Source organism: Schistocerca gregaria, chromosome 7, assembly GCF_023897955.1.
Source record: "Schistocerca gregaria isolate iqSchGreg1 chromosome 7, iqSchGreg1.2, whole genome shotgun sequence".
In the NCBI taxonomy this organism is placed as follows: Eukaryota; Metazoa; Arthropoda; class Insecta; order Orthoptera; family Acrididae; genus Schistocerca; species Schistocerca gregaria.
The window spans coordinates 434,389,208-434,410,597 of NC_064926.1; the positions used below are offsets into that span (position 1 = coordinate 434,389,208).

Genomic DNA, 21,390 nt, shown 5'->3' on the forward strand with positions numbered 1-21,390 from the left:
TACGCACATTAACAATGCTGGTAAAGATAGATTGCTGCTTACAATAAAGGTGACACATTAAGTTGCAGACAAGCACAATTATAAGACACTTACAAAGAAGCTTTCAGTCACAGCCATCATCAGCAAAAGAGACACACACACCATTCATTCCCACAAGCAAGCACATCTCATGCACACATAACTGCATTCTGATCCTTTCCTTACTTTTGAATATCATATGTTGAAGTAAATGCTTATTTCATTAAAAATGTAATTGTCAAAACTAAATTGAAAAATTTGCAAAGACTCATTAACACAATGGTGACTGACAGTTTACAGTGAAAAATTGCAAAGAATTTTTGCTACAATTTCACCAGTTTTCCTAAGAGGTTTTTAATCAAGTAACCTATCATAACATTGTAATTGAAGTTGGATCAAAAGTAAAAGCACTTTTTGAGCTAGTCTCTTTAAAAAGAGAAACTGTGGAATATTATGTGTGGACATCTGGCAAGTATAGTTAAACATGTATACAGCTGACGTTTTTTATTACATTTGAAGATAATTTTCTGTCATATCTTGCATATCTTTGTCTAATGTAGTTCTGAAACATCTATCTTTGCCATTTTCACAAATGTTTCTTGAACATCTATATGGTAATCATACTATGCAAGAAAAGTTACAAATAAATTTTCACCATTTTTGAAGCACCCATTTTTAATCACATTTTTTGAGTAAACTGTTAGCAGAAGCTTATCTTTTAGTAGAACTGAGATAGGTAGTTCCTACGAGTTAGTATGGTTAGAAGCTATACTTGACAAATGGAATAAACAAATAATTCATTCCTTTTACCAACCCCAAGACTCAGATGATACAGCTGCTGAAATATTCAAAGAAAACTAGAATATCATCTCAAATACGTACCCCACTCACATGGGTATAGTTGGTGGTGGCTTCAATCAACCCTCTATATGCTGGTGAAAAGACTTGTTCAAAGTTGGTGGTAGATATAGAACATTGTCTGAAATTGTAATAATGTTTTCTCCGAAAATTGTTTTGAGCAGTTAGTTAAGGCACCCACTTCAAATGTAAATGGTTTGCAAAAGCCTATTTGTCCTCTTAGAAACATACAGGGTGGTCCATCTGAAGTATCGGATGAGATTATCTCGAAAACTATACATCGGGTAAAAATAGTGGATAAGACAAGTTCGTAAGCCCAAAGAGGGACATCAAATGACACTACATGTGACCCCCAGCCCCCACCCCCTTGGGTGGGGTAGGGGGGGAGGCAACTTTTAAATCTTAAATTACAAAAAAAAAATTTTATTGCAGATTCGGATTCTCCATAAAAAAAAAAGTAATCAGGTTTCGTCTGAAACATTTTTTAAACCACTGAGAGATGGCTCTGAAATCGAGAAAAATTAAAACTTGGGAAGAGCACTCCGTCATCTGGCCACATGTAGCCCACCGGGACCATCCGACCGCCATGTCATCCTCAGCTGAGGATGTGGGTAGGAGGGGCGTGTGGTCAGCATACCGCTCTCCCGGTCGTTATGATGATTTTCTTTGACCAGAGCCACTACTGTTCGGTCGAGTAGCTCCTCAATTGGCATCACGAGGCTGAGTGCACCCCAAAAAATGGCAACAGTGCATGGCGGCCCAGATGGTCACCTAACCAAGTGCCGGCCACGCCCGACAGCACTTAACTTCGGTGACCTGATAGAAACCGATGTATCTACTGCAGCAAGGCTATTGCCAAAATTGGGGAAGAACTCTGATTTATTTAGAATGATCCAAGAAGGACACATCAAATTGATACAAAAGAGGTGCACCAATTCTTTCATTGTGCCAAATTAAGCTATTTTTTTTTTTTTACAAAATGTATTCTACCCACCACAGTTTTTGATGAAGGGAGGCAGAATGGTATTAAAATCTCATTAGGTTACTCTTCACAGTTGCATTACTCATCTGACTGTGGCGCTACCATGGCCGAACTGCGAACTGTGGCTCAGTGTAAAGGTTAATGCAATGCGATCAGACGCCACTTTACTTTTAGATTGTGAACCATAAACATCAACTGACGAAAGTACATTATTATTTAGTGAAACATGGCTCACTATCCTTCCATGGAGATTGTTGATATGATGTTATTTTAGGTGAAGGCCATAACAATTATGCAGCAGCTGCACAATTGTATGCGGATTGTTTCCCAAACAGACGACATCCAAGTGAAAACATTATTCGAAATTTCACTCGACGAACTTGAAATGGATACGTGCACCGTCCACCTTGTCATCGTGAATACAATGAAAATGATGCTCGAACCCTTACCATTCTCACTTGTGTTCAACTGGATCCAGAAACGAGTAGTCATGAGATTCAGAAACAAAATGGTATACTGAAATCAACTGTTTTGAGGATTTTGAAGGCACATAAATATCATGTGTATGATATCACACTGAAATGCCATTAGATATGCAAATATGTGTGCATTTCTGCCAATGTTCCAAAAATGAAAAATCCAAAGACATTTTGATTGTATGTAAAATACACCACTGGCAAGAGAGAGACTCGGTTTCACTGCACGATAGTGATGGTAACATTAGCAATCATTGTGCAACTAAAGTGGATTTACAAAATAGTTTTCTGAAATACATTCCCCAAAGAAGATGAACTACTGCCAACATGAGCAATTAGAAGTAGCTATTCGTAGCAAAGAAAACCAACTCACATCAAATAATAAAGGCAAAGTTTCCAGTTCAGACTGCACTAGCCAATAGAGAAAATGTAACTGGGATGAAATAAGTGTTTTTTAACTATATCAACCTTACTGATAATGATGTAAATAAAATGGAAAGAAACTTCCACATGGTAAAAATATATTAAAAACAAAGATTCCAAGACTTACCAAGCGGGAAAGCGCCGGTAGACAGGCACAATAAAATAACACACATTACTGATAATGAAAATGACAAAGAAAAATTAGCTCTTGTTTCCTAGTTAAAGAGGGGGAGGGGGGGTTCATTTAATTATAATAATATTTTATGAACATTCATTGTCAATCCCTTCCTCACATATGCTTCAAAATCCCACTGATGGTAGACAGAGTTATGAAGTTTCAGGCTGCAATAGATGCGTGTATTTTTTCATTATTTTCAGCCCAGGCTCACAGCAACATCTGGAAGGGGGTGAGGAAGCATAGTTTCAGTCTGTTATAGGCTGTATTCTCTTCGTGTGGTGAAAGAACACATTATTGAAGTGTAGTTAGTGCATGTGGCCTGAGTGATTCCAGTGTTTCAATATGCCTCACAAATTCATAAACAGTGCTGACAATTTTTGCTACATTTCCAGACAGCCTACATTACAATTGCAAAAGAGGCCGATAACACCATGTATTAGGAAGGAGTACAGACTGCACCTTGGCTGTGAAATCAAAGATGAAGACAAGCCCTGGTCTCCTCATGTCTGTCATATATTTTGTGTTTCGAGTCTTCATTCATGGTTGAATAGTGAACCCATGGGCTCTGCTATACCCATGATCTGCTATGGTTCTGAACCATCAAACCATGTGAATTATTGTACTTTTGTACAACTACTCCATTAATGCATGGTGTTTCCAAGAAGAAAAAGTCTTTCTACTAATATACTGACATACTATCAACCATGTGATCAGTGCCTCATGGAAATGGAGTAAGTGTTTTCCTGACCCACCTGCTTGTGATAGTGACGAGGGCAGTAGTGAAACTAGTGTTGCACCATTACTTTCACAATCCAGGTCTTTGAAAGATCCTAACTATGAGTGATTAGAGATTCACAGAATAACACAGTATGAAATTAATGACCTAGTGACAGATCTGGAATTGCCAAAAGGTAAAGCTAAACTGTTGGTTCCAAGACTGAAATAGTGAAACTGTCTTTACAAGGTGGTAAATGTGATTGTGTGATTGTCTTCTGTAACTTCCATATGCCATTCCTTCCATTCTTCAAAAGTGAAAAGAACTTGGTGTACTGTAGTGATGTACAGGTACTAATGACAACTATGGGCATTTACTTTAAAAGTGATCAATGGAGGTTGTTCTTTGATTCCTCCAAAGTAAATCTCAAGTGTGTGCTGTTGGATAATGGCAATGTGTCACCTTCAGTTCCTATTGGGTATGCATTTTACATGCAGGAAACATATGATAATATGAAACAGTTGTTATTGTGATTGAACTATGACAAGTTTAAATGGCAGATTGCCAGAGAGCTGAGAGTTATAGGCTTATTACTTGGGCTACAACACTGCTACACCAAATTCTGTCGTTTCCTGTGTCTCTGGGATAGCAATGCCAAAGCATTTCAATATAAAAAGAAAGGCTGGTCTAAGTGCCAGGATCTCATAATGTTATGTATGAAGTACTGCCTGAATTCAAGAATGCTCTTCATATAAAATTGTGCCTAATGAAAATCTTTATTAAGGTCACAGACAAAAGTGGAGAAGCATTGCTCTATTTGCATGAGAAATGCCCGCGTCTTAGAGAGACAAAAATTAAAGCGATGACTTTTGTCAGTCCCCAGATATGCAAACTATACAAAGATGAGCATTTCAATCCTATCCTGATAGTTGATGAGGAGTTAGCTTAGGGTGCCTTTGTTCCAGTGTCAACAAACTTTCTAGAAAATAGGAGGATAGAAAACTATAAGGATCTTCTTGCAAATCTTCTGCATTGCTATAATGCACTGGGGTGCACACTTCCTTAAAGTTACATTTCCTAGATTCCAACTTAGACTTCTTTGCTGTCAACTGTGTTGCTGTAACCAGCAAGCATGGAGAATGCTTCCACCATAAAATTTTGGATGCGGAAATGAGATACCAAGGTAAGCGGAGTGCATCAGTATTAGCTAGTTACTGATGGACACTGATGAGGCAATCACCAGCAGAAAACTACAAACTCCTAGCAAAGCGGTTGTGTCTTCAGAGACATTCCTCCAAGGGATAACACTAAGGTAAATACATATATAAGAGTATATAAGCAATAGTGTAAAGTTATCTTAACCTCAAATTGAGAGGTAATTTTGCATTTTCATTTACATTTTTGTCATCAAATTAGCTGTTTTCGTGCCAGCTATAGAACAAAGTAAAATGTTGTTGGCTAATGTCATACATCAGTTAGATTCCTTCCAGAATATACTGACATAATAGCTCCATACCTAGCAATCTTATACAGCCACTCACTCAACGAAAGATCCAACCTAAAGACTGAAAATTTAGACAGGTCACCCAGCTACTCATGAAAGTAAATGGGAGTAATCCATTGAATTACAGACACATATCATTGACATTAACTTGTAGTAGGATTTTGGAATGTATACTGTGCCTGAACGTTATAAATTATCTCAAAGAAAACAATCTATTGGCACAGACAACACAGATTCAGAAACTACTGTTCTTACACAATACAACTATCTCTTTAATTATCAAGATGTAATAGTGCTACTGACATAAGATCTCATTTGATTCCATATTTCTGGATTTCCAAAAGCTTTTGAACTTTTCCTCACCAGTTGCTTCTGATGAAATTGTATGTCTATGGATTATCATCTCAGGTGTGTGACTGGATTTAGGATTTCCTGTCAGAAAGGTCATGGCTCTTACTAGTTGATGGAATGCCTTTGAATAAAAAAGAAGGAATATATTATGTTTCCCAAAGAAGTGTTATCATTCTGCCAGAAGAAGGAATATTTGGCTCTGAAAGCTTACGTAAGTATAGCCTTCTTTTATGTGTGCATTTTCCTGTCACCTCTTGGTGAGCAGAAGTTTTTATCTATCCAATTAAATTTTACTGTCAGAAATTATGTCCATTGTTACAACCTATGTAAATGATTTAGGAAACAATCCAAGAGGGCATTTCTGACTGTCTGCAGATGATGCTGTTATTTACCACCCAGTAAAATCATCAGAAGATCAAAAGCAATTGTAGAATGATTTAGACAAGATATCTGTGTGATGCAAAAGGTTGTAATTGATTATTAATAATTGAAATTGTGGGGTTATCCATGTAAGTATTAAAAAGAATCTGCTAAATTTTGGCTATGCAATAAATCACACAAACCTAAAGACTGCCAGTTAATCTAAATAACTTGTGACAGCATTTAGAAACAACTTAAAGTGATCACTTAGATAATGTTGTGGGGAAAGTGAACCAAAGATGCATTTTACAGAAAGAACACTTAGAAGATGTAACAATTTCACTAAAGAAACTATGTTCTCTGTGCTCTTCTGGACTATTTTGTTTGAACTTACATTTGGATATTGGTTCAAAATGGTTCTGCTAGATATGTTTTACATATGTTTATTATTTCAGGTGTTTGCCATATCTCATAATTTTATAAAATAAATTAAATGCAAAGTAGACAATTGCTTGCTTTAGAAGAATCAGGTAGGTGATACTTAGTCCATGAAAAAAAATTTTAACAAAGTACAGAATGACTGATTTTAGAGATAATATGTTCCACAGGGACAAAAAATATCATAAATGTTCTATGCATGGTATTCTCGGAGGAGTTTATTGAAAAGAATCTTGATTTAAGACCACTTCAACAACAAAACTGTTTCATAGTAGTTTAAGTGTAGAAGAGCTTCTAACCAGTACAAATATCTGTCAATTCAAGCAGAATTATTTGCAGTCTCGCACACCTACTATGAGGAAAGGGCTATGCCAGGTGCCCGAGTGCTATGGGTCAGCAAGCAGGCAGCACGAATTTGGCCCTCCGTCATCACAGGGAGATCTTTTACCACCAAACCCTCCTGCTTGGACTTTTCACATTTCTACTGGCAAGGAGGGGGGGGGGGGGTGCCTCTGAATCTCTTGAGCAGCTGACAGACTCCTGGCTTGGGAGGGATGAAACAGATCTTCGAAAGGGCAGTACAGCCAATGCCCTTCTACACTGATGGGTCAACCTAGAACATCACAACTTCACTTGCTAGTTTGAATCCACTCCCAGAGGCTGTCACCTCTTGCAAGACTTCTGGCAGACAGTTACACTACTGGGATCTTCTGTGAGCAGCCACACTGTACCTAACTGGGGTGTGCATCACTAAGTAAGCTTCCGGGCATCAATATTCCTGGGAACAGACATCACAGCCACCTTCTAAACTGACACCTGGCCACTGCAGTGCACTAGAAGTCAACCACGCCACACGCTAAAGGAGGCGTGACCAGTGTACTGCAGTGCTATGAATGTAGTAGCATGAATCACAATAAGTGTTTAACTTTCTGATATTCCTGCATCCTCACTATGACTCACTATCACTACACACCACTGCACAGAAATGGCTCTTCACCCCAGGCCACTTCACAGACTACAAGTTCATATTCATTATTCAATTGATTATTTTTTGTTTATGAAACAGTAGTTAGCTTCATGAAAAACAATTTTAATTAATCTAAAATCACTTACTTGCAAAATATAAACAACTTTTTTATAGGCATGCCATTTCACAAACTTCACTATTCAAAACGTAAGTGTTTAACGTATCTATTTTGACTATTTTTGGTCTTTGATTTTTTCCACACATGAGAACATACAATTTTGTTTAAATTTAGATTAATAGAAAAGTCAGTAAAATAATTAATGTGACAGTGGAAGTATCCACAACATTCTGGCAGGCATACATAGGTTATAAGTACTACTAAATACATACCAGATCAGACTGTCTAATTTTCTGTTTCTTTGTAAACAGTTCATAGATAGCAGACACACTACATCAATATTTTTTGTTTCTGAAATGCATGCTGGAGCACAATTCTTTGTCTCATCAATTTAGTTTTCTTCAGATTGTAACATGCAGTGATTTGCAGTAACGTTCGGTGATTGATTGTGAAAATTTTCACAATGTCATCTTCCGTTTTGTTAAAATTGTGACATCGTTTCAGATGAGTGTTACTTTGGGAAAATATGCACTAAAAGTCAACAAGGAATGAAGATCAATAAATCTAAAGTACAGATCAATACATTGTCTACGTTCTCATAAATCACAAACCTTGCTGTCTCCAGACAATGAGAACATTTCCTACAGAGGGCATTAGTGAAAGATGAGTATTCAATTTCTTTAAAATTAAGTTTGGAGCACTTACCTATGCCACAAGCATAAAATACACAATCTGGCAACATTCTATTTAATATTTAAATCCCATAGTACATTAATTTGTAAATTTATGCTTCACAGTTGCACAAGGTAATGGTTAATTGTGATGGAAGTGGTTTCAGCCTGCATATACGAACTATGTTACTTTTATTGTTCTTAAACTATAATACCATGACAAGGCAAATATCCTTGAAAATTGATCTACAGATGATGGAAACTACTACTACTACTTCAAAGGCAATTGTTAAAACATAAAGTTAAATTTTTTTATACACCAAAATTAATGTTGTTTATACAGAGCTTGGTGATATACTTTAAAGTTGTGACTATTTAATTACTCATTGTAAATGGGTTAATGTATGAATAGCAATAATTAATGTAAAGTATTCTGTTGTTCTTTATATATATAAGAGCCAGTGCAATGCCAAGTTGTGAATTTGTTGTGTAGCAGTTATAAGACAGTTGTGACACAAATGTGTACCAGTTTAATCAATTTTTATGGAAATTTTGAAAGCAGTTGCCTATAAAGTTTTTTGGAAACTGGTGTTCCACTTCTCAGTTTTTATTAAAATCCAAAGCTCTCATCAACCCATGACAATAAACTTTAACAGCTAATTATTCAATAAATTATGTATTTTCTTACAGCCGTAACCTGATGTGTTAATTTTTTAAAGTAATATCACTGTCCCAGTTGTATATTTAGCTTAGATGGGAGGGTATGGCAGACACTGCATCAAACCAGCCTTTAGTCTGAAGACCAGATAACAACAATGATAAATAATAATTCTCTGCTACCAAAATAAAGGTATATTGTGACTTGATTACTTTTCCTTCTAAGTTATATCACTTTCTCCTATTGTGTTCCATACCTGTCTGCAAAAAAGCATAAGCTATGAGCATTTCACAAAACACCGTATAGTTAAAAGACTAAGTATAATATCTTGATAAAAAGGACAAAATTATAAAAACACAAAAGATAATTGTAATATGAAACATTTAATGCAACATGTAAGAAAAATTATCAATATTCACACACCGCAATCTTATTTCTTCACCATGTGCAGACAAATACCCTGAGCTGTCTATCAATTCATACAACAATAACATTTTTTGTCTGTAACAAGCAACAGAGTATAATCAGAGCACATTCATAAACATTTTCTAAAACTGAATCAAAGAGGAATTATGATGCATGTATACCAAAAAATGAGATAGTTCTCACAATGTTGGGAAGCTGACTGTATTCATATCATAATGCCTCTGTCTCTTGTGTGCAGAGCTACATGGCACAAGTTTACAATGTCCAAGGTATTGTGTGCTGTTGATACAATGTCAAAAAGAGGAAAAAGGTGTAGTCCAACACAAAGATCCTCTTTGTGTCTGATGTGCTTTTGTTTATATGTAGTACATATTATCTGTCTTTCCACTAATATCCTCTTGTCTCTGACCTTTGTTCTTCTCTTGTCTGGCTATCTCACTCTCATCAAAAGAAATCTTGTGCTGAAGAAGCTTGCCTGCTCCACCAAATCTGTTACTTCTTTCAAAACCAGAATTGTCTGTCTGTATATGTGATTTCAGTTTCAATATAGTGCTTTATCATACAATGTTAAGAAACACTACAACACTTACTATTAGATTACAGAGTCATACAATATTATTTACAGCTCTATTTTATCAGTCTTCACAGAATGGAGGTTAGCCAATTTTATAAGTATCTTTATCTGCAGGTATTAAAACTATGATAGTTAAATATTAATCCAAAATAAAAGTTTGCTTTTGTAAACATAAGCAGTAAAAGTTTGACATACAGCCTACATGCATACTGTAGTAAGAAATATTTACCATTAAGCATGTCTTGGGATTTTGTCCTGCTGCAATTTGTATCATTTAACATTTTCTGTCATTTCCCTTGTATTTTGCAGCTCACATAGGATTTAAACATCAGTCATAATAATATAACACAAAATGATTTTGGCTTACTGCCAACAACAACAAGTGCAGTTAACTTGTAAGACAACTGGCAAGATATTGATGTCTTGCAGGTTAGAAAAGATTAAAAAATTTTCAGCAGAAAACAACTTAAATTTACATATTGCAGAAAGTTGGTTATGAGGCCCACAATTTATAAATATTATATTTTTAGTTGTAATTAAAATAAGCAGACATTAATTCCCTACAATAACAATATTAATTTATGCAAGTGCACAGTAATTCATTTGCTTTCCACGCAATGTTGCTAGTAATAATGTGTCTATGATATGAAGAGATTGTTTTCATTTGAAGTGTTCCAATACCACTCAACTCAGTTATAAATTTTCATAGTCAGTAATACATAGCATGTGATCAAATGAAAACTATTGACATTACAGTGAATAAATGAGACTAGAAATTTCAACAGTTCTATTTACAGAGTGTTATCATACTAGATAAAATGTTCTTGGGTTTCTAGTAGATTCTTTTTGTTTATATGAACAACACTGCAGAGTTGTCACAATGGACAGTTATGTCAAAATACATTCTAGCACAAGTTTACCCTTCATCACTAGGCAGGTAAATAGTAGATGGAGATAATGTTTCTACAGTGCAGAGATACTTTGCCAAGATCTTGAGTAAAGTACTATGGCTGACCAACAGGGCATTCTCTTGATGTTGGAATGTCTGTAGGGGACACATGCTGCCACCTCTGTTGTTTTTTCTTCTGGTCTACTGTATTTTTTTGATGTGGTGTTTGATTTTTCGCTATTTTTGAAGACTGCTGTTGGTTTCCTGTCAACAGATTTAGTTTATATACCGGCATCACGTGTGTGTTTAAAATTTAATACAACAAATTTGTTTTCTTACTTTTACTTTCTACACAAACTCTAGTTTATACTACTGTAAGTGAGCATTTGTGGCAAAGATGTCTGAATTGACCTTACTTCAATTATTTAAATGTGATGATGAAAATACATAGTATCTGACATATCACACCCATAGCATCTGTGTTTAACCTCTGAGATATGACATTTCAGTGCTCTGGATGAACTGCAGGACATTATAAAACTTTGCACTACCATTAATTCTTCTCTCCATTTTATACATCATTTAAACAGAAGATTAACAGCTGATTAACAAATTTTAATATATTAAAAACAGATTCAAAGTTTTATTCATCAAAAAGCTTTATGTTCATTTGCTTCATCTTAAGTCTTATCTGTTATTGTAAATTACTTGGTCAAGCCATCAAATGTATGTGCTGACATACATTTGTTGATTAACTTTACAATTACAATCAGAACAAATTCTGGATTAGTGTGAGTAGGGCTCACACACCAAGGGTTCCAAGCAAACTTAATTATATACATTGATAGTTAATCCATTCCGGGAGTCTAGAAGCTTGAGGATTTTTGCTTGTTATTGTTATCGATACTGCAAGGTATGTGACATAAGTGGTACTATGATTTGATTGCATTAACTTGGAAGCCTATATTTTTTTACACTGCCAAGGGACCATAGATCTCAATATGTGACATAAATTTGAGCTCAGTACATCTATCTGTTCCTGAGAAAGAGGTTTCTTAATGGTCACTCAGTCAGTCAGAGAGACAGACAAAGTGATCCTATAAGAATTCTTCTTTTGCCAATTGAGGTATTTATGTCCAGGTCTTCTTTAAGGGTGGCCACAGCATGTATAGAAATGAGATAATTTCTATAGACCTCAGTATTTTTTTTAATCTGGCAAGTCTGTGTTAGTTTTAAAAACAATGTAATTTCTGGAGTTCTGAAGTTTCTAATCTTAATGTGGTAGCACTGTTGACTCTGTTGGCAGTGTTGTGTGACCTATTTATTCTAGTAATAAGATCTGTTGATGTTCAAGATTTAGTTGTCTCATAGACAGAACAGACCATTCTTGGTCTTGGTTATCTTATCTGATGACGAGGTGCAGGCTGATAGCAGTTTTATTTTAAAGTTATGTAATAATGTAAAACTCACACAAATGAAAGAAGGGTGTGAGGAATGAAGCTGAATACAAGAGTGAGGTAATTAAAAGAGCATGTGTTCAAGGAACTGAATACATAAGCTATGCAGAAAAAAAAATTGGGAAAGAAAAACAGGTGAGAAATGCAATTTTAAGGAAGTATGCTTTGCTAATTTTGATATACTTCATCAAATATCTTGATTGATAGATTTAATAATCACAAGAGCAAAGACAAACAGACTATATACATACAAAGTCTCATCGCCTGTAACAATAACAGCAAATCAAAATTTGCTCATCTCACACCTGTGTTCTTGGCTGTTGCCTGGAAAGTCTTTCTCTTCCTTTTTGTACAATAGACCAGACACTCTTCTTTTCTTCTCCACCACTCTCTTACTTACAGTTTCACATTGTCTCCTCACTGTGTTTGGATCATCACAGTATTCAGGCTGACAACACATCATAACCTCAGCCATCTTCATTAACAAATGTCAACTGATGAATAGCAAAGAGCCAGTGGTAGAATGTAGACTTAGCGCACATCGACAACCCTCATGGTTTGAATGCCAGCTATAAGCACCCATAGAAAACTAATGGGAGTATGTATGGACATAGCACCTGTCATCAGGTAATGGCCTTGACATGTAACTCCTATTGACAGTGAAATATAATTTTTCACAAAAAATGGTACTTAGCTTCTCAATAAGAGTATCTATGTGACAGTCTTATGATTGAGAACAAATAATATAATATTGTAACATTATAATGTGTCTTAATATTTGGTTTCAGGTTACCTGCAAATATGGGTGTTATTGTGACTCCTTATCAGGAAAACATGATATGAACTCATTTACTATGCTCAACCAACAAGATGAGCAGACATAACATACATTCTTAATGGGGTGCATGAACTTTATTCCACTAGAACATCAGTGAAATGGAAGGTATGCTTACCCAATGGAAAGTCGCTGCCAGTGTACATTGATTTTCATGGTTCCTGGTGGTGATGGTGGACATAAACAAGTATGTAAGAGCATTTTTAGGGATGCTTTCAGTATTTTATAAGAAATACTGAAAACTAGTGATAATGTTTTCAAGGACAAGAGAGGTTGAGCATTTAATAGAACATACACTGATGAATATTGGCAGAGTGTTTGGGCCTACATTTACATGCTGCATAGAGATGTGAGTCACTACAGCAGAAAATGCACAACAAAGGAGTACTGAAGCCCTGATCTCAATATGAACAGGCTTTTCACTCTATTCAAAGTAAAATATCCCAATAGTACTTTGACACATAAATTTTATAGAAAAGTTTTCCTTGCAGATTTTCTGCACATATCCTTCACAAAGCCACAATCAAAAACATGTCGAACATGTGACCAATTAGTTCTAGAAGGTAACGTAAACGACCAGAACTCTGATGAAGCTAAGCAAGGACTTGGATTGCAACACTGCAAAGCTGAAAGGGCCACATCACAGTTAAGAATTGATGCACTTGTTGCAACATTACCAAACTGATACTTGCAAACTACCCATAAAGCTCCAACAGCTTTTGTTTGTACCTTCGCTTGAACTTTCAGATATGTTCTACAGGAGGCAACTCTCATGTTAAAGTTTCAGTGTACATGTGTATGGCACTGGTGAAGCAACAACACAATTGTGGAATCAGATGGAAAGTGACAGGGGAGCCAATGAAGTCACATTCTGTTTACTACAGTTCTCAATGAAATATCTAGCATCACAATAAAGAAAACACTGTGTGTATGCTGCACACAAAATAAAAGCAAAATTCTTCTGTTCATGTACATGTTTCTAGAGTCTTGTGGTATGTTTGAATGCATTAATCATAAATATCTCGTTTTTGGACACAGCTTTTTGCATGTGATCGAGATTTTGCAACCACTGAAAAGAGAAAGAAGACAGTGAAATGTTTTGTTTTGGTCACCTAATGAAGTTAGTGACTTCATCACATCATGCAAAGCCATTCAAAGGTCTGTAAATACATGACTCACACTTTCTTGACTTTTACAGAGCAGCAGCAAACCTGACCGCCACCAACAAACTCTTGATATCGACTGCTTTGTGAATTTGAATAACTGTCCCTAGAAAGGTGAAAATATGGAGAACACTTAATGAGTTGGAAGAGTGGACAATGTTCAATGTCCAGAGGAAGGCAAGTTGACAACTGGAAGAGCTTACAAGGAAAGAAGAAGAAGGACTCATTAAGTATGATACCATAGTTACCTGAAGAGCTCAGGAAGTTTTACCAGGACATTTGTGGTTAAATGCATGTAAAATGTCTCAAGATGGTATTTGTTATTATTATTCCTTATGGTCTTACTATTGTAATTATTGATGAAACAATACAAGATAAAGGGACTTATCCCTTATCCATGTTGTCATTTTCTTTGTGATACTACAGGCATACTAGTTGTTCAGTTAAGTAACTGAGTTTTTCGTGCCAGGTCACAGTGAGCTATAGTGTGACTTACTACTGTATTATTTGCACTAAGACATTCCACATGGAGTAAATTGTTTTTCTTTCAATATCTCAAAACATCCATTTTGGAATTTAGCCTTTTTTGAATTTATAATCTTCAGTTGATAGCAGGTAGGTTCCAGTTGATTTGAGAGGAAAAAATCCCACAGCAAATTCAAAGCCTACCAAAATTAAGTTGCTCATTCATCAAAATATTGACTCTTTTCCAAGAATACAAACCCACTATTCCTCCATGATGAAAAATTACCTTGACGCAAAGTTAAACATGAAAATCATGTTTCAGACGATTAAGTAAAAACATCATTAAGTAAACATTACATGTCCGTACTATGCTAAATACTTTAGACACCATTTTCACCTCAGTCTTTGGAGGCCTACAGTAGATACACGCTGTACATCTGAAGTTTGGGGAACAGAAACTAAAGTTCCCATTCCTTAACAGGAAGGCAAAGAATGTTGCTGATACAGAATCAATGATCTACAAAAGAAGAGCTAAAAAAATTTGCACTACTCTTCAAGCTTCAATGATGACTACATGCAGAATATTTCAGTGCCTAATATTCCAGTGCAGGAGTTGTTTTATCTTTGACAGTTAGACCTCAATGTTTCTGAAATTCATAATGCAAAGTCAGAAGGAGGTCATTTTTACATCTATGATGAAACCCAGGGTAACAAATGGCCAAATGAAGTACCTTCTTTGCTTCTGGTCTGCAAAGATAATTGCATTCCAAAGGATGTGAAGAAATCACATAATACTAAGATTTTTAATGGCTCTTGTAGAAACAGAGCATTTTGATCAAATCCAGCACTTCTTTCACCAGAGAGGATATTCTTTTCTCCCCAATGACCATGATTTTGATGTTTTGAAGAGGCTTTTGTCAAAGCACAGTCAAATTTATCTTCCAAAAGAAGTATGTGAGATAATAGTAAATTCCAGACTCCCTGATAAGTTCATAGTTACTATGGCATTATTGGTTGCCTCTTCTATATAATAAGATAGGAAATTCACAGGACAGTGTATATCTTCCAAGAAACAAGCATACGGCATTCCACATATCAACATTAAGGCATTTCAGGTACTCATCTCAGCACTCACGGCATTAGCTCTGTCACTGTTCATGAACACAGCAGTGGAACATACATTGGTTCTGAGGGGCACTGGCAAGTGAAATGTGTGTCTATCACAAACAAGGGCATACAACAGATTGGTGTCAATCCCTGAAGCTAAGCATGCTGACTTGAAGAAGGTCTTGCTGCATATTCCTGATGAATATCAGCAATTTTACCATGAGATTTTGGAGTCATTTGAAGTAAATGGTTTCAGTCGTGCATTTGCATTATGAAGTCAAAACATTATAAGATTATTTTTGTTGCATAATTTAAAAAGAAAAATGTTAGATGCCCCAAGGTAATGTTAATGTGAAAGGCACTATATTACTAATTCATGCATTTGTGTAAGTTTACTGTATAAGTCAGTTTTTAAATGTTTCATTATTATTATTATTATTATTATTATTATTATTATTATTATTATTAAGTTGATTACAACAGCACATTTTTGTGATAAATGTTCACATGGATTTGAATTAATTTAAAAAATAAATTAATTAATTAAAAAAGACTTAACTCCAACCAGTTTGATCACTCTTTTGGCTGGCTCTGCTAGGAGCAAGAGATTGTGTTGTATGTTAAATTTCTCACTTAACTGTAAAAAGGACACTTCATATTTTCATATGCGTTAATCTTTCTTTTAAAAATAGTTTTTTATGTTTCCAGAAAAATGTGCATTTATGGAGTTAGGCTGTTTCTAAAATAACCAATTCAAATCGTGGTTGTTTTCCAAAGTTTAGGTAACTGCAGCTGGAAATTTGAAATAATTCGTATGTTTAAAATTTAAACAAAATTGCTTGTCTTTACACTTTACTGGTGCTTACAGGAATGTGTTTGAAATGGGTATATAGTGTGTAAGGCACAAATATAAGCAAGTCACAGTGTCCAACAAATAACCTAGTTGAACATATTACTGACAAAGTATTCATATAAAAGTATTAAACAGACTGAGTTTAATTCTAAAATATTAGTGAGGAAAAAACAAATATTGAATTATCAGCAACTGCACTCACCTTGACGGCTGAAAATGGTTCGAGCCAGAAAAAGTGAAGGAGCTTCAACAAATAGGTGGAGAGCCATTGATATTAACAATACAATGGCCAGATCTCCAGCATAACTGTGCATCTGTAATGTAAGTTAGTTATCAAACAGTGGTACTTCCAAAAAACATAAACAGCAAACATTTTGTTTCAACAACAAAAGCAAGTGCAAATAAAAGAAAATAATGCTCAAAATAAGTCCCCAAACAAATAAAGAAAGAAAACTGCATTACTTACTAGGTAGATGAGATGCCCAACCTTGTTTGAGTGAAGCTTCAGTGATATAGTTCAAGAGTAGAAAACTTCAGTATTGGGTGGGAAGGTGGAAGGGGAAGGGTGGGGGCTGGGAAATGCAGCTTCCATATAATAGTCGTATGTTACAAAATACACATCTTTCATACTTTTCAGCTGCCTAGAATCCACACACAGAGCCTGGAAGCCACACACAGAGGCACACATGGAAATATTTTCCCTTAGGTGGTGCATCTTATAATCTCACCACATGTATAAATGGATGATGCCACACTATCAATGCAGCTCATTACACCTATGACCAGTGGATCACTGTGAGTGGTAAGCAAACAGCATCTCCAGCTGGCAGCTCACATGAACCTGAATGTGTTCTGCTCCATGGCCGACCAACATATTGACAACAACTCTGCATTACACTTTTCATGTTACTGCAGGGCCTCTTTGGGATCTGAGTATAGTGACACTTAGTCTACAATATAAAGGTCTACTTCAGCAAAATGTGATAGCATTTGAGTAATTGATTGATTTCAGCCTTGCATATGAGTGGTTTCTACCATTGTAATTCAAGCTGTGTCAGCTCCAATCATTTTCATTTGTATGCCAGAAAAATCACAGGAACAGTAACTTATGAACTATGCATCATTATTTCTGTGTTGCAGTGTTTTCAGCAAGTGTCCATAAATGACATTTTTGCTCTAAATTTGGGACTGCCAAACCATCTGTGAATAAAGTACCAAATGAGACAAATAAAGTCATTCATAATGTAAAATGCAACTGCTTATAAGCCTATATGATAGTGAACATCATTATTGAGGCAGTTATCAAGAAAAGGTCAGTTTCTTACTGCTAGTTAGTTAGTAAATGTTCCATATATCATTTAAATGATTTTTTTAATGGAAATTGTTTATAATGAGTCATTTTACAGGATATGTATCTATGACTGGTGTTATCATTAATGAACACGTTTTAGTTCTACTCTTGCAATTATGCTTAAAACAATATTTTTTGTGCAGTTTCTAGTTGCTTAAGGTTTTGTGGACTGACATTTGTAATATATTCTCTTGGTTCTTTGACTGAACCATTTAATAATATTTGTGCTGCTACATTTACAAAATAATTGTTGAAAGTACTCTCGACTTGTGAATTATCATTCACAACATTGGTATGCAGTTTAATTGTTATGATATCCTGTACACTGACTGACTGTCCTGTCTCCCATTTAAGAGTAGCTCCATATAGTTTTAATTTTACACTGAGATGACAAATGTCATGGGATCTCTCCTAATATTGTGTTGGACCTCCTTTTGCCCAACATAGTGTAGCAACTTAAAATGGCATGGAGTCAAAAAGTTGTTTGAAGTCCTCTGCAGTAATATCAAGTTGTGCTCCCTCTATAGCTGCCCATAATTGTATAAATGTTGATGCAGGATTTTGTGCACAAACTGACCTCTCAATTATGATACTTAAATGTTCAATGGGATTCATGTCAGGCAATCTGGGTGGCCAAATTATTCACTGAGATTGTCCAGAATGTTCTTGAAACCAGTCACGAACAACAGAGACCTGGTGACATGGTGCATTGTCATACATAAAAATTCAATTGTTGTTTGGAGATATGAAGTCTACAAACTGTTTCATATGGTCTCCAAGTAGTCTAATGTAACCATTTCCAATCAAACATCAGTTCAGTTGCACCGGAGGACCTAGTCCACTCCATGTACACACAGCCCACACCTTTATGGAGCCACCACCAGTTTGCGCAGTGTTTTGTTTTCAACTTGGGGACTCATCTGACAAGGCCATGGTTTTCCAGTCATCTATGGTTCAGACAATATGGCCATGAGCTCAGGAGAAGCACTACAGGCAGTGTACTGTTAGCAAAGGCCTGACATCGGTCGTTTGACAAATTTCACCACATTATCTTAATGGATGTGTTCGTTGTATGTCCCTTGTTGATTCCTATTATTATTTCAGGCAGTTGCTTGTCTGTTAGCTCTCATGACTCAATGCAAACACTGCTGCTCTTTAGGTTGGAGTCAAACACCAACTGACTCCCACATGTCCATCCTCAAAGGAGCTCTTCCTCTTGTGACTCAGGACCACCCAAAACCGAATCACATTTTAGCTACCTGTCTTTGTGCCCTGTAAAGAGTAATATCGTCCCCACTACATTCCTCACCCCTCCCACTGTGGTATTCTGCTACCCACCAAACCTACACAAAATCCTTGTCCATCCCTACTCCACCCCTAATCCCAAGCCCCTGCCTCAAGGCTCACATCTCTGCAACAGACCTAGATACAAAACCTGCCCCGTACATCTTCCCACCACCACCTACTCCAGTCCTGTCACAGGTGTCTCCTGTCCCATCAAAGGCAGAGCTAACTGTGGAGCAACCATGCAATCTAAAAACTAAGCTGCAACCACTGTGTCACTCCCTTTATTGGGATGACAATTAACAAGCTGTCTGTCCGCATGAATGGCTACTGCCAAGCTGTGTCCAAGAAACAGTTGGACCTTCCAGTTGCTGAACATGGTGCCCAAGATGTGCTTCACTTCAATGACTACTTCACAGCCTGTACCATGTGGATTCTTTCTACCAACATAAACTTTTCTGAACTGTGCAGGTGTGTAAAATCCCGTAACAACATATTCTTCATGGCCTCAACCTATGCAAGTCCCTGTCCTCCAACCACCCATCCCCTTCCTGCTACCCTGCTTCCAGACCAGCACTAGATCTGCTTTATATTCCACCAACACTCCTTTTCTACTTCTCTCCTCTCCCCCTCCCATCCCTGTCACTCTCTCCCCTCCCCCAGCACAGCCTCCCAACACTGCGTCTTGCAGCATTATCCTGTCCCCACTGAGTTCCTGCACACTCCCACAGGCAGGTAGCATCTGCCCCACCCCTATCCTGCTATCCCTCCCTCTCCCTCTCCCATTCCACCTCCTTACCCCCACCACCCACCCCAGCAGATTGCTGCTTATATCAGATGCAATTGCAATCAGGCTCCAGTGCGCAAAGAGAGGGAGTTGTAGTGAATTTGTATATGTGTTTTCTATTTCAGAAGAACGACTTTGGCTAAAGCTTAACATTTTAGCAGTCTTTTTCATTGCACCTGCCTGCCTGCAGCTCAACTCCTCCTCTACTTATTTTTGAGTAGCAATTTATCATTTCCATGTGGTTGTTATTTCATCCAGGACTTTTCTTTATTAAGAATGTACATAATAGAGAAGAACTGAATGTTGAAGGGATAAACAATGCATTAGAGAAATACAGAAACAGTTGGATAGAGCATGTGAGCAGAATGTCAGAAAAAAGACTGACAAAACGACTGTTGAGATACAGTATGAAAGGAAGTATAAACTCTGGTAGCCCAAAATGAGATGGGCTCAACAATAACCTTTGAAGATGGAACATCACTTAGTGTAATCCCTGGAAGTGAAGATGATGATGACATGATAAGAAACTAGAAATTAGAGATTACAGTTTATAGACATTTTCTTTTCAATCAAAATATGATATTCAAAATATCCAGAGAATATAGTTCCCTACATTCAACTGTAATAGTTTCCACAAAGACAAGTGAAGTAATTGCTCCCAATGAGATTGCACAATAGCAGAACTGAAAATAACCTTCAAAAATAAAGATACTGGAAGTCACAAAATAAAAAAAAAGGATCTTTCTTTGTGAATGCATTGTTCTGACACTGTCATGACCCTTTGAGTTAATACGACTTTTTGTTCTTCATTCTATTTTAATGATATTTCTATGTACTAAAATTGTATTCAATAAACTCTTCTGCAGAAAAGAATTTATGTGACCAGTTAAACAGTTTAAGAACTAAGTGAGACTACATACCAGAAGAAACTCATCCATGAAGATTGGTGTTCGTATTCTTCCACTATTGATGAGTAAGACAGCAATATGTGTCAGAAAGATGCAATATGAAAGTCGACTCAGTGGTTGCCATGTACTGCTCTCCAGAATGCCCTTGACAGCATCACCTGCCAATTAAAAAGCATTTTAGTCAGTACATTGCTTCAAGGGTAATTTCAGTTTTTCTTTTCTTCAACAGTACTTGGGACAGTGTGCTGTTGGCTCAAAAATCATCGACGTTTTTTTTTGTTTTTTGTTTGTTTTGAGTATCCAGTTACATTATTAAGTTGCAGAACACATAAGCAGACTGATAATTTATTTCCTGTAAACCTATTGACATGCTTTTCATAGTGTTTAATGTAAGCACACGAGACAATAAATTTATCACACCCAGGATAATATCACATACCACTACCTCTAGTCTTGACAATGAACCCAATTCTTCTGCAAGTAATGAAGTCCACAAGTATCTTCAGTTATGCCATACCCAACCGAAGCTACTCATTGACGATTACATCCAAATTGCAGGAATGATGATTTCTGT

The 21,390-nt window shown here is 36.3% G+C and overlaps 1 protein-coding gene and 1 long non-coding RNA gene across 2 annotated transcripts in view; one reads left to right on the forward strand and one right to left on the reverse strand.

Moving 5' to 3' along the window:
• Positions 1-7,291: 7,291 nt before the first annotated feature.
• The window catches only part of LOC126281712 (O-acyltransferase like protein-like), a 253,122-nt gene continuing 239,023 nt past the window's right edge, over positions 7,292-21,390 (reverse strand). The window contains exons 12-14 of the mRNA XM_049980887.1: positions 20,829-20,974; positions 16,689-16,800; positions 7,292-10,870 (exon numbers count right to left, since the gene is read on the reverse strand). Of these exons, the coding sequence (XP_049836844.1) occupies positions 10,722-10,870; positions 16,689-16,800; positions 20,829-20,974 (407 nt within the window). The 3' untranslated portion in view covers positions 7,292-10,721. The remainder of the gene's footprint in view (positions 10,871-16,688; positions 16,801-20,828; positions 20,975-21,390) is intronic.
• The window catches only part of LOC126281713 (uncharacterized), a 52,953-nt gene continuing 48,681 nt past the window's right edge, over positions 17,119-21,390 (forward strand). The window contains exon 1 of the long non-coding RNA XR_007551298.1: positions 17,119-17,798. This is a non-coding gene — a long non-coding RNA (uncharacterized LOC126281713). The remainder of the gene's footprint in view (positions 17,799-21,390) is intronic.